Here is a 13,396-nt window from a genome sequence, read left to right on the forward strand (position 1 = left end):
CGGTAATTAAGTTTTTAAATCAATCACGTTAAAATATTTGACGCAATTAACGCACATACCCCGCTCAAACAGATTAAAATGACAGCAGTGTAAATGTCCGCTTGTTACTTGATTTTTGGTGTTTGGCGCCCTCTGCTGGCGCTTGGGTCCAAATGAGTTTATGGGTTTGGGGAGTGAGCATGGTGGAATTATTGGCATCAACAATGGCGAGCTACTAGTTTATTTTTTGATTGAAAATTTTACAAATTTTAATAAAACGAAAACATTAAGAGGGGTTTTAATATAAAATTTCTACAACTTGTACTAACATTTATCTTTTAAGAACTACAAGTCTTTCTATCCATGGATCGCTTTAAGAGAATGTTAGTAATGTTAATGCCATCTTGCTGATTTATTGTTATGATAAACAAATACAGTACTTATGTACCGTATGTTGAATGTATATATCCGTCTTGTGTCTTATCTTTCCATTCCAACAATAATTTACAGAAAAATAGGGCATATTTTATAGATGGTTTGAACTGCGATTAATTACTATTAATTTTTAAACTGTAATTAACTCGATTAAAAATTTTGATCGTTTGACAGCCCTAGTTTTTTGTACTTTTTTTTTTAAACAGATGCTATGACTGTTCACACATTGCAGCACAAAATGTAATCCTAAGCAAAGCTGACTCGAAAATATTTTTGTAAACCCATTCGGTCGTGCACACGGGGGTAAGGGTTTTACCACTATACAGCATTTCTCGTTTGATCAAGACATGACAATTTTGTTTTAGGGAATCAACAAAAGACCACAAAATTGTGATACGATGATATAAAATGTTTTAGGCTACTACAATATTTCAGAGGCCGAATTATGGATTGACAAAAGCGCCATTATTATTGAATGAAAGTTTTATGTTGTACGAGTGTTCTACAAACATCCTTTTGAATGCAAGGTAATATCCATGATAAAACATTAACCACAACAGAAAATTATTTAAACTTATGTCTGAGAGGCTTTAAAATCCTCAATAGCTCTATTAAAAGAATGAACAAGTGAGACATTATAACTGGAGCGACTCAGCCGAAAAATATCTTTAATAAAAACAATCCTGTTAAAGTAATAACGCCTCCCTTTCACAGTGTCTGCTCTTGAAAACAAAAAGAAAAGTGATCTTCATAAGGAGATGAAAACGTGGGCTTTTAGAGCAAAGGTGTTGCCGCTGAAGCCGCTGATGAACTCGGGATGATACACATTCCCGCTTGCGTGGTTCTAGGCTGTGGTCCCGATGCTAACCTCAAGTCAACAAACAGAGCGAAAGCTTGCGCTGCGAGGCCGCTAGGTTGTTATCCTTGGAGCGAGCTCCTGTGGTGTTGTACGCCCAACTGAGGACCAGGCCCGGTTACAGACTCAGTGCGCAATGCAAAGCGTCCGCTTAATTGGCCCAAAGTGAAATAAAGTCCAGATGGCTTTAATAGACAATATTCACTAGAGGAGCGTCAGGGGCTCACATTCCTATATGACTGTGCACCTCCACCCCTAACGCTCTTTCACCTCTATCTTTTGGTTGGTCCACATTCCTCACCCTGATATCTATAATTTTACATTTGTACTTCAAAACTCAAATCATTACTCAACACAGAAAACATTAGGTTATTCATTTTTACTGTCACTGAGGTTAGTTTATGTTAATTAGTTGTGTAGTTAATGAGCATTGTGTAAGTAATTATTGACATCAACAATGGCGGGCTACTCGTTTATTTTTTGAAAATTTTACAATTTTTTTTTAAACTAAAACATTAAGAAGGGTTTTAATATAAAATTTCTATAACTTGTACTAACATTTATCTTTTAAGAACTACAAGTCTTTCTATCCATGGATCGCTTTCACAGAATGTTAATAATGTTTATATCATCTTGTTGATTTTTTGTTATAATAAACAAATAGTCCTTGTGTACCGTATGTTGAATGTATATATCCATCTTGTGTCTTATCTTTCCATTCCAACAATAATTTACAGAAAAATGAGAGGAGTCTGGCTGCAGCCCGCCTCTCTCAGTCCCCTGCGCTGCTCGTCTCAGTGCCGAACCCGCAGACAGGAAATGACGCAATACCGCAGCTCTCAGGCACCTCAGACCGGAAATGTCGTCACTCTTGCAACGAAAACAAGTTACGTCATTTCAACACTCGCGAAGAAAACACGGTAAGTGCCCGCACTGAAAAAGTTTTAAAAGCGTACTAATGCATTTTCCAAAAATATTAAATAAACTAAATAACTCTTGCAAAGGAAACATTAAGTGTTTATCCAGAAGATAAAGTGAAAAAACTGTGCTATTATACAACTTTGTTCGACTTTATTATTTTGTACGTACTGATACATTGTTGTGGAGTTGTGTGTGAGCAATTGCTAAGAGAATTGTAAATATATTAGCATTCATAGCATTTAAGATAGCGGACTTTTGTTAGCCAAATTAGGCTAATTTAATCTACTAAATTTACATATTGATCAGACTAGATGGATGTTTGAACACCAATTGTTTTGTGTCACGTGTTTTATTGCAAAATGCGTGTCGTTTTGAACATAAGTGTACATGTGTGCTACAGTTTTACAAATTGTTAAAACTGAAGGAAGCTTCAAAAACCACAATTGTTTTCCGTCTGTCAAGCTGGACAACTTCATGTTTCGTGGGGACAGAACGTGTCATATTAATCAAGTAAAGTCAAAAATAAGATACTGTGATGTAAAATAAGGTACTGTTTGCGCGACAAAAAAAAATAAATGACTGGACACAAAATGGCGGATGAGACTCCGGCGTCACAAAGTCGACGGGGACTACCTGTATCCTGTGGCTCCGTGTAGCTAGATAATGTGCTGTGCTATTTTAAGCAACGTGAAAAAAACCCAAATCAAAATAGAATTGTTTTTATTATGCTAAAGCTAGGATCGCTGATACATCTCCATTTCATAGGTGTTTTGCCTGGCTATGTCTTTTAGGGTCTCTGTCGCTGTTATGCATGGCTCAATCACAATTAGATTGAAGTTTCCACTGAAAGGGAAAACTTGTTTCCACTAGCTTTATGAAGTTATCTGAGGAGCATGTATTCGGATTGTGTTTTGATTGAATTTACCCCCTGTAGTGTATCTAAAGCACGTTCAAATTGTAAAAGAGATAAAGAAGTGAGCATCATCTTTGCATGTGCTGTGGAGCCACAGCTTTTTCTGCAAGCATACCAGAAAACCTCAACCCAGCTAAAAGTTTTTATCATCACCGGCCCTTGAACTCCATTTTTTTGTGTGTTCAGTGGACGTGAGATCTTACCAGTAGGACACGTCCAGGGGGTGAAAGTAGCACTTAGCAATGAGGTCAGCAAAGAAGGATTCTGTCTCACGACACGCTGTCCCGTTGCCAATTACAACCCTGCTACAGCTAGTGTTGACAAGCAGACAGAGGAAGAGGGAGTTGGACTATGAATAACCAACAGAATGATTGAAATAAATATTCAGCTGGTAATACTGTAGTGACTGGAAAATCTGTCATTACCTATATTTGGTCATAAGATATCGTAGTTTTTCTGCTTCTCTCTCATTGCGGGAACCGTGCAGGTAGACGACGTCAGTGTGGAGGATTTGACCTGGGAGGTCGCACGCAAACAATTACAGACAGTAAGTAAGCAGTGTTGTTTTCGTCAAGAATGACGCCACCAAAATATTTTGTCAACAAACATTTTTTCATGACGATGACGAGACGATGAGGTGCTAAAAACATGTTTTGGGAGTAACACACAACGCATAACACATAACGCGATGAATTCCGGTTTTCGTCTGGGGAGACGAGAACGCGACGAAAATGCGCAGCAGTTTCCGTCACATGTTCACAATGTGTGACAATTTTTGTGTAATGAGCCTGCATCGTAGCAGTGTCGACCCCGCCCCCTCCTTCCTGACTCACCAGTGTGTCGTCTCCAGTCCCCATGTAGGATTGCACACACACGGTAAGATATGTTTTCTTGGCCAGAGAGAATATACAATTCTGCTTTAGTCCTTCAAAAGGTCTGTGCTGAGTGATCATCACACACTAAAGGCAACTCGTAGCATTAATCAGAACTTCCTAAATTCCAGGATGTCCCGCGCAATCCGGGACTTTTAGCAACCCTAGATTGCATTCGCGTTAGCATTAGGCTAATGCTAATGGCGAGCATCCTCTTAAACTCTCAGACAACTTTTTTTGCTTCCAGTTTGTGGTGTCCAGGTGGATATATTTATTGAAAATAATGTATTGTTTTCCTGCTAAGTTTGTAATATCACCAAGTCGCCGTTGTCCTTGTAGACATTACAATTTGTACTCGTCTGTTAATCTTCATTGGAAATAGTTAGAAACCTTTATCGTTGGAGTATTTTTTTTTCTGACGAGACGAAAACATTTTTAGCAAAAGTCAATGAAAACTAGACGAACTGAGTCTTTGTCAACAAAAACTAGACGAAGACAAACACATTTTGAGATGAATAAAATATGACTACTACTAATAGGATTACCCTCCAAAAGACTTAGACGAAAATTCAAAGGTCTGCCAAAAACACTTTAAGTAAGAAAAAGAATATCATTTTGCATTTGTGCCCATCAGTGACGTGCGGTCAGGGGAGGCAGGTGAGGCAGAGCCTCACCTGTCATCATGACAAAAAAATAATTATAGCATCAAATTTATATTAATATTTGTCCATTGCTCTTAATGTATGACTCATTTCAAACATTTTTTTATAGTCAAAATCGCTGAATTTGCCCATTTCCTGTTCAAATAACGAAATGAAACGAGAGGTGCGGCAGCAACTAGTAAAGCCTCACCTCTGATTGCGCAATCCATAACAAACTGGGTTGATACATGGAATTGGAGCATGCTGGTTGCCGTACATCTGCATGTCGCCATTATAATGTTTCCAGATACGTTTATTTGACCTGATTTTCCACAGTCTGGCTAATGTCTTTAACCCTTAAAGTTTAATGTTTGTTAGCGACGTATTTAGTTTTGCTGATGGGAAATAAAACCGCAGTGAAAAGGCACAGGTTGCGGCAGATAGTACGCTGCCGCACAGAAAGGGGGCGAACGTGAGCCAACAGGTAATGGCACCAGGCGAATCAAGTGCACTGCGGCGAGCCGTTTTGTATTGTTTACTACGTCGACATCGGACTCCCAAAATGGAAGAGGATTATATATCCAAACTTTAAAAATTCTCAAAACTGGACTTTCAGTCAAAAGTGGACCTGCTTAACAGAGGAAGACCAACGCCGGAGCTAAAAGGTTTGCTTCAAACTACGGGACAGTCTAAGATAACTCGCTCTTTTCAAACGGAGTGGTACACCCGAAAAGACTGGCTGTGTGGCTGTCCTTCGAAAAACTGCCTTTACTGCTTCCCATGCCTTTTGTTCTCAACTTGTGCCAATGTCTGGACTAACACGGGATATTGTGACATGAAAAATTTACCACGAAGTCTCAGCAAACATGAGAGATCGTACACTCACATTCAAAGCCAGACTGCTTTAAAATTTTTTGGAAGCTCAAGGATCGATTTGGCTTTGAACGAACAGCGGCGGCTCAACGTTAGCACCCACAATGCTAGGGTAAAGGAGAACCGCGAGATTTTGAAAGACCTCATTAATGCAACCTGCTTCTTAGCTAAGCAGGAGTTAGCATTTCGTGGTAACGATGAGAGGGCAAGCTCTACTAATCGTGGCAATTATGTCGAACTTTTATACGCTTTTGCTGAGAAAGATGAGAGGTTAGCTAGACATTTGGACACATCCACTGTGTTTTCTGGCTTGTCAAATAGAATACAGAACGATCTAATTGAAGCAATCGGTGATGTGATACAGTCGGAATAGGACCGATTCAGGACAACTTTCCTCCCTGGCGATCATCTCCATTGAGGCGGAGAGACTTTTAAAACTAAAGGAAAATAAGGAGGACTTTTACAACAAAGTAACTGAGGTTTTTGTGGCGAAGGGCAGGCGCATGGACTTCATCTACAAATAAAGGTAAGACCACAGTTTTCATTTTAATCTTAATATTTTAAAACTAAATTTTGGCCTTAAATAAAATATACTTTTTCTTTTCATGCTTTTTGTTGAGCAATCTGTATTAAATTGATTTAAGTATCAGATTCAAGTTTTAAAAACAACTGAATATTTCACAAAAGGTCAAAATTGAAATCTGTGGTTTTGTACACCACTCTGTACTCATTTATGTTGTATGAACTAAAGACTTGCGATGGAAATTCCAACACATGGAGAGTGTAGCGCAAATGCACGTTATTTTCTACCTTTACGTATCTGTAATATGTACCGTGTGTGTGTGTTTTGTGAAGAATGCTGATGAGATATGAAATAACCAGTAGTTAATTGAATAAGCTATCCTTTTTGGTTATATATTTGTAAATCTGACACTTAAGGAGTCAGTGCCTCACCAACCACGAACCTCACCGCACGTCACTGGTGCCCATGTACCTCATTTGCCAGTGCATCATTTTAAGATTAAAAAAAAAACACCCACAAAGAGTGTTGCCTATGTTCAGTCTTTGTTTTTCCCCACTCTTGCCAACAGAAAGTACCAAGCATTTATAAAGTGTGTAAGGCATAATTTTTCCCCAACAAAAATTTTGAGAATTCACCAAGAATTTATAAAGTGCACATCAAATATGTTTTCGTACAAAAAACTACATTGATGGTTATAAATATTTTTTTTAAGATGACAATTTGAGTACCAAATGTTTATTAACTCATTTGCTCCCAAAAACGTATAAATATGCTCTATTTTTAATTGTTTCAGTGTCCCAAAGACGTATTCATACGTCTTTTACATTTTTTTTTACAAGAGATATCTCTGGGTTCTGATTCAACTTAGCTCCAAAGCACAATGCTGAATATCCATTTGAAAGCAAAAAAACTGGCCACTGGAGGGCAGTAGCGCATTTGGTAAGACCCGCAACCCGATTCAACGGAACGAACGGCCGGGGCGCCAGCGGAAGACGACCGAAAGGACGTCCAGGATGCCAGGCGTTGGACGACCGAGCAGAACGACCGGGACCACCTCTGCAGCGGATGATGCCGTTGAGTCCGTGCCGCTCGCCGAGCAGAGACAGGCGGCGATGAGGGAAAAGTTTACCCTGGCTGTCGCGGCCACAACAGCGTCATCTCTCAGTTAATTACAACTATGTGTAAATAAATTGTTACTTTGCTATCAAAAGCTCTATTTGTCTAGTTGTTTATGTTTTTTTTGTAAAAGGAAAACATTCAGATGTTTGGGATGTAAATAAAACAAAAAAATAGCTGTGTTCAAGTCAAAGTTATGTTTGAAATGTATGCTTTCACAAAAAGCTCAATTTCTCCGTTTTTTCATCAGAAATTGGAAAATTGCTCAAACTAAGCTATTTTCTAATGCTTATTTCTAAAGAATGGAAAAAGATATGAACTAACTTTTTTCCCTGCTGAAAGAAAAGAGTCTAATATTTCTTTTGGTGGGTTCCATGTTCATATAGACCCTACTCACCAACGTCACAGAATGACGTGTCGCTGTATCCGGCCGCCATATTGTCCGTCAGTGTTTATCCGTATTCTCAATGGTTTCAATTTGTCGTGCAATTTATAATGCAATTCATGGAAGCCCCGGTGCTTTCAGACGCTGTAAACTCATTGGATGTGTTGCATAAAAGGCGTTATGTGGAAAAGCTTCAGTCTATCCATTCGCCAGATCCATATTTGATGCCTAAATCGCTATTTTTCGACCCACTGTCTTCGCCTTCTCTGCCTGACATCTGCTACCCTGATATCTACAACTATCTTGTCCACACAAAATCAGCCTATTCTCACGAAAGTTTGAAAAACTAAGAGCAGCACTCTAAGCAACATTACCCCGTGTGACCCTTTACTTCCAATTTTCTAAAATCGACAATCAATAAAAAAAAAAAGTTGACTGCTACGGCCGACGCTTCAAGGATAGGTGGATATTGGACTTTTTCTTCAATAAAACACGCAACAACTTTGTCTGCCTCATTTGCAAAGAGACAGTCGCTGTTTTCAAAGAGTTCGATGTGAAGCAATATTACCAAACAAGACACGCTGACATGTATGACAACATTACAGGGAAGATACGCAGCGAGAAATTATAGCAACTTGAAGCTAGTTTAATTTCACAGCAGCAGTATTTCGCAAGAGCCCGAGTGTCGAAAGAGAACGCCACAAAGATGAGATTGTTGAAATTATGAATTTAAAAAATTATCAAGCAAATGTGACACACAGAAGGGCTCGCTAAAATTTGTTTAAATATATTGTTCTATGTAAATCAGCCAAGGTAGCCCCCCGCATTTTTACCACACCAAATCTGGCCCCCTTTGCAAAAGGTTTGGACACACCTGTTTAACTTCTTTCACTTGGTACCAGCTAAATATTATTCAAAAAATAATGATGGTGGAAGAAATAAGCATCTTGAATTTGAAACTGTATGTTGTCGGCGATTAGCCTCACAATGATCTTTCTTCATTGTGGTTGTCAGCCCAAAACCCTCTAAATATATATTAAATGCATCTTACCAGATATAAAATGACTACTACATAATCTGTAGTGATCGTTTGGTGCCCAGTTTTCTCGTCGAATTGCAGCAGTCCATCTCGCTCTACTCTCCGGGTCTCTCGGAATACGGTACAACTTCAAGTCTCTCCGTCTATCTGTCTCTGTTATTGCAACCAACCGCCACACACGCCTTCACCATTTTGATTATTAATGTTAATGAGCAGAAAAACACGCCACAATAGGAGGAATTTACGTAGCAGTAATGCTTAAACCCGACGAGCAGACGGACAATATGGCGCGGAGGCGTGGTTGTGACGTCATGTGAGTAGGGTCTATAGCAATAGAACAGAACTTTCTGTGGGTCTTGCAAAATCAGTCGTAATCGAGTAAAACGGCCAGGAGCGAAGGGTGTTGCACCGGTGAAAATGGCTGTGAGTGAATGAGTTCATGAGGACATTATTTTTCACTGACAAAAACAGAATTAGATGAGAATCAATTAAGAGTTAGGCATTTATTTTCCAGTATGTAAAGCATTATTTTCTGTGCCATTTAGATTGGGCAGAGCATTATGTCAAAGTTTGATCACCATTTTGTGGATTTTGTTGAGAGGAAAAAAATTATCTGCCAATCAGTTGAAATAGGGCAGGTCTGTCAAGACAGTACTTATTTCGGCAGGTCAGAGACTAGTCACCCCTGAATATCACGAGATTAGATTCAACTCTCATCTCTAGACAAATTTAAATGACTGTTTAGCCTCAGATTTTAAAGCAATACTACATACTGCATAGTATGTTCTCTTACCAGTTGGGGAGAGGATTGCCACCTTGCAGCCATGTCTGAAGCCAGGGTCAACCCCCATCATTACACAACCCCGTACTGGACACACCAATAAGCGCTGGCGGAGATTTCGGACAAACATGGCCACTGATTCCTTCTCAGCTGATTTTGTAAGATTTGTTCTAAAAACGGAAGGAGACAGAAGAATTAGAGTACTAATTGATAGTGAGGCTCTACTTGAAATCCCCATCAGGTTTTTTTCTACACTAATTAACAATTGAATCTTGTCAAATAGTATATAAAAATCAATTATCAAGATAACTATTGAAATTGTGCAATAAAAATAATTTCTCATAACAGTTTGCCTCTGCATCGCTGAAACCGATGACGTCATCGAAGGCAAGGATTCTAGCAGAAGGCATACGACTAGAGATCGACCGATATGAGTTTTTCAGGACCGATAACGATTATTACTAGTTGGAGGGGCCGATAACCGATGTTTGGAGCCAATTTTCATTTGCAGTAAAACTGTAAAAATTGGCATAAAAAATTTGAATAACGCAAACACTGAACTTAATTGAAATGCCTAAAGCATGTTTATTTAATCAAACAAATAAAAAAATAATAGCTCGACAAGAGCCGGAATTTCCTAAACCAAGTCCAGTCCAAGCTGTCGAATTCAGTAAAGTGCTCCCTGACAGGATAGGGGGACTTTAAATGACAAACCTGTCAATTACATACCTGTACATTCTGGTAAGAAAAGGCACAATGAGCCTTTTGTACGAGTCCTCTACTGAATTCTTGATGAGCTCTCGATGGGCTTCTTGTGCGAACGTCCTTGGTTTCCACCTGCAATGGAACAACTATTTAGTTTATCACCCCTCCCATTCCACGTGTGTGCTAGTCAGTGTATGAGTTGTGACCTATTGTTTATGCACCACCACGTGAAGTTGTTCTTCACTCTGTCAGGGATGTTCACCTTCACAGTCAACAACTTGAGACTCTCCCCTCGGTTGATGGCCAACGTCTGTTCAGCACATGAATGAGGATCTGGTTAATGCATGATAAAAAAGGCTGGAAGGAAATACAATGGCGTACAGTGATCCCTCGTTTTTCGCAGTTAATGGGGAATAGCCCCTGCGAAAATCTAAAATCTGCAAAGTGGAGGCAGAGCTTATTCACTTTAAAAAGAAAAAAAAAAAAAAAGGGGGGGGGGGTTTGTTCAATGTATTTATTAAGATTTAACAGCATTGGAAAGAGATACATATCATAAATGTTAAAAAAAAAAAAACAAAAACAAAAAAAAACAAAAAAAAAACGTACAGAGTAGTACCTCGACATACGATCGCTTTGACACACGATCTTTTCGACACCCGGCGTAAAATTTGACTCGCCATTTGTTTTTACATCCGACGACATGCTCAAAATGCGACGATTTATGACAGCGCAGCATTTCTTTGTTTTGCCGCAAGACGGACGTACGGCAGATTTACTTATGAGACAAATCAACACGAGTTCCAAGAAGCAAGCGCAGGTGGTGAAAAAAGGAAAAAGGTGACACCATTGAACTAAAGATGGAAATGGTTAATGATATAATAATCTATTTCACAACTTGTGCTACACAACACGCCTACTGTCCGCTGCTGTTGACGCCAATAACAAAACATCAAAACTAGAGCTGTCAAAACTAGCGCGTTAACGGGCGCTAATTAATTTCTTTAATAAATCACGTTAAAATATTTGACGCAATTAACGCACATGCCCCGCTCAAACAGATTAAAATGACAGCAGTGTCATGTTCACTCGTTACTTGTGTTTTTTGGTGTTTTGTCGCCCTCTGCTGACGCTTGGGTGTGACTGATTTTATGGGTTTAAGCACAATGAGCATTGTGTAATTATTGACATCAACAATGGCGAGCTACTAGTTTATTTTTTGATTGAAAATTTTACAAATTTTATTAAAACGAAAACATTAAGAAGGGTTTTAATATAAAATTTCTATAACTTGTACTAACATTTATCTTTTAAGAACTACAAGTCTTTCTATCCATGGATCGCTTTAACAGAATGTTAATGTTAATGCCATCTTGTTGATTTATTGTTATAATAAACAAATACAGTACTTATGTACAGTATGTTGAATGTATATAGCTGTCTTGTGTCTTATCTTTCCATTCCAACAATAATTTACAGAAAAATATGGCATATTTTATAGGTGGTTTGAATTGCGATTCATTACGATTAATTAATTTTTTTAGCTGTGATTAACTTGATTAAAAATTTTAATCATTTGACAGCCCTAATCAAAACATAAAGTAAAATCTCTACCGCAACTTTATCACTCACGTCAGCCTTGCGATTCGTTCAGGTATAGCACACAAAACACGTCAACCACATTAGAACCCGATTCGTTACATTATTTCAGGTATTATTATTATTATTATTGCGATTTGAAATTTTTCTGCTAAAAAGTTTTCCCAATGTTTTTTTTTTCTCTCTAAATTTTCGTTGTTCATTTTCGTCAATATTTTGCCATCCATCATTATGCAGTGTTTCTTAATTAATGTTGCACAAATTCTCAATAGAGTTGAGATTCAGGGATGATGGTGGCCACATCACGACTTTTACTCCCTTTGAACCAGGGATCCCCAAACTGTTCCACATCGGGCCACAGTGGATTAAACCATAGGAACTAAATATTTGATGGTATTATGCCTTGCGTGAGATTTTTTTTCCACTACAAATGGCATAGTTCTCATTTTTCCCAGGACAGTAATACCGTAACTTCCCGAATATAACGCGCACTTTTTTCCCCCAAAAATCAAATTGTAAAATCATGGTGCGCATTATAAACGGGTACATGGATGGAGACAGAAATATATATATATATATATATATATATATATATATATATAAACAGATTTTTTTTTTTGACACGGCCACGTTGTGTTGAAGAAACGTAAGCAGCGTTCCGTTGCCGACCATTACGGTACGTGACGTCACCATTTTGTTTCGGTAATACTCCACTCTGATCGGCCAAATGATTTCGTCTGTGTTAAATTCTGCTTTTTTCACTCTTCATAAGCACAGAATTTAGTTTCTTGAACGAATTTGAGTCAACGTTTATTGCAGCTCCGCAACTCAGACCATAACAAACGTAACAACACAGACTTCCTGTGTGTGTCCGTCAACTATACCTGTCCCTCGGGAAACTCAAACCCAAAGTTGGCGAAGTTGTCAAATCATATCATTACCGTAAATACTGTCAGTTTATGGTAATGTTTTGAACTACCAATATGCTATGCTTGTGCTCTGTTTCACCAATCAGTAAAATGACATTTCTGTATCTGTACACGAGCTCCGTTTTCTTGTATTCTTCTATTTATTGGTGCAAAAATTGTGGTGCGCGTTATAAACGGGTACAATAATTTCCCCTAGATTTTACAAGTAAATTTGGGGTGCGCATTATACACGGGTGCGCCTTATAGTCGGGAAATTACGGTAGGTCCCAACCCCTCTTTGACGGAGGCAATTTTAGGCAATTTCATAACAATAAAAAATCTGAACGCACATTCAGGGAAAAAAAACTTTCACTACAAACATGAAAACACTGGCGTGATGAGCCCCAGAGTGTGTCCTTTGGCCACGCCTGTTGTGCTGTGACCCCCATTGCCTACCCCTTTAGAGGAACTGTTACATGCTGTTAAGCAAACAGTAGTAAGTGTCTGACCTTTACAGCGGGGAACCTTTAGCCCGTCACGGCACAAGGCACGAGAAACGAGATGTCAATCTGGAACCCAAGTGGAAAAAGCGAGCTGACAAATGCCACCACTGTGCCACCGTCAGCAGCATGGACCGCCAGGCCTGCCCCCGCCACCCACGCACGCACGCGCCGTGCCACAACTATTAGAGCTCATCGGCACCCTCGCACAAAAGCGACAACGGCAACATGAAAAACACAGCTAATGGCATGTCAGGGGCGAGCTTGCTCGAATTAGGATGAAATTTAGATTTCTCCCCAGATGGCATGTTGCCGCTGCGGGCGGCGGCCCTGACTGCGGTGACATTTCTCAA

The 13,396-nt window shown here is 39.1% G+C and overlaps 1 protein-coding gene across 2 annotated transcripts in view; it reads right to left on the minus strand.

Moving 5' to 3' along the window:
- The window catches only part of srbd1 (S1 RNA binding domain 1), a 110,904-nt gene that overhangs the window by 71,073 nt on the left and 26,435 nt on the right, over positions 1-13,396 (minus strand). For both annotated transcript variants that reach the window (XM_057847676.1, XM_057847675.1), the window contains exons 9-13: positions 10,246-10,349; positions 10,064-10,171; positions 9,347-9,504; positions 3,530-3,620; positions 3,308-3,415 (exon numbers count right to left, since the gene is read on the minus strand). In XM_057847676.1, coding sequence (XP_057703659.1) covers positions 3,308-3,415; positions 3,530-3,620; positions 9,347-9,504; positions 10,064-10,171; positions 10,246-10,349 — 569 coding nt within the window. The remainder of the gene's footprint in view (positions 1-3,307; positions 3,416-3,529; positions 3,621-9,346; positions 9,505-10,063; positions 10,172-10,245; positions 10,350-13,396) is intronic.

This window comes from Corythoichthys intestinalis, chromosome 10 (assembly GCF_030265065.1).
Source record: "Corythoichthys intestinalis isolate RoL2023-P3 chromosome 10, ASM3026506v1, whole genome shotgun sequence".
NCBI classification, from domain to species: domain Eukaryota; kingdom Metazoa; phylum Chordata; class Actinopteri; order Syngnathiformes; family Syngnathidae; genus Corythoichthys; species Corythoichthys intestinalis.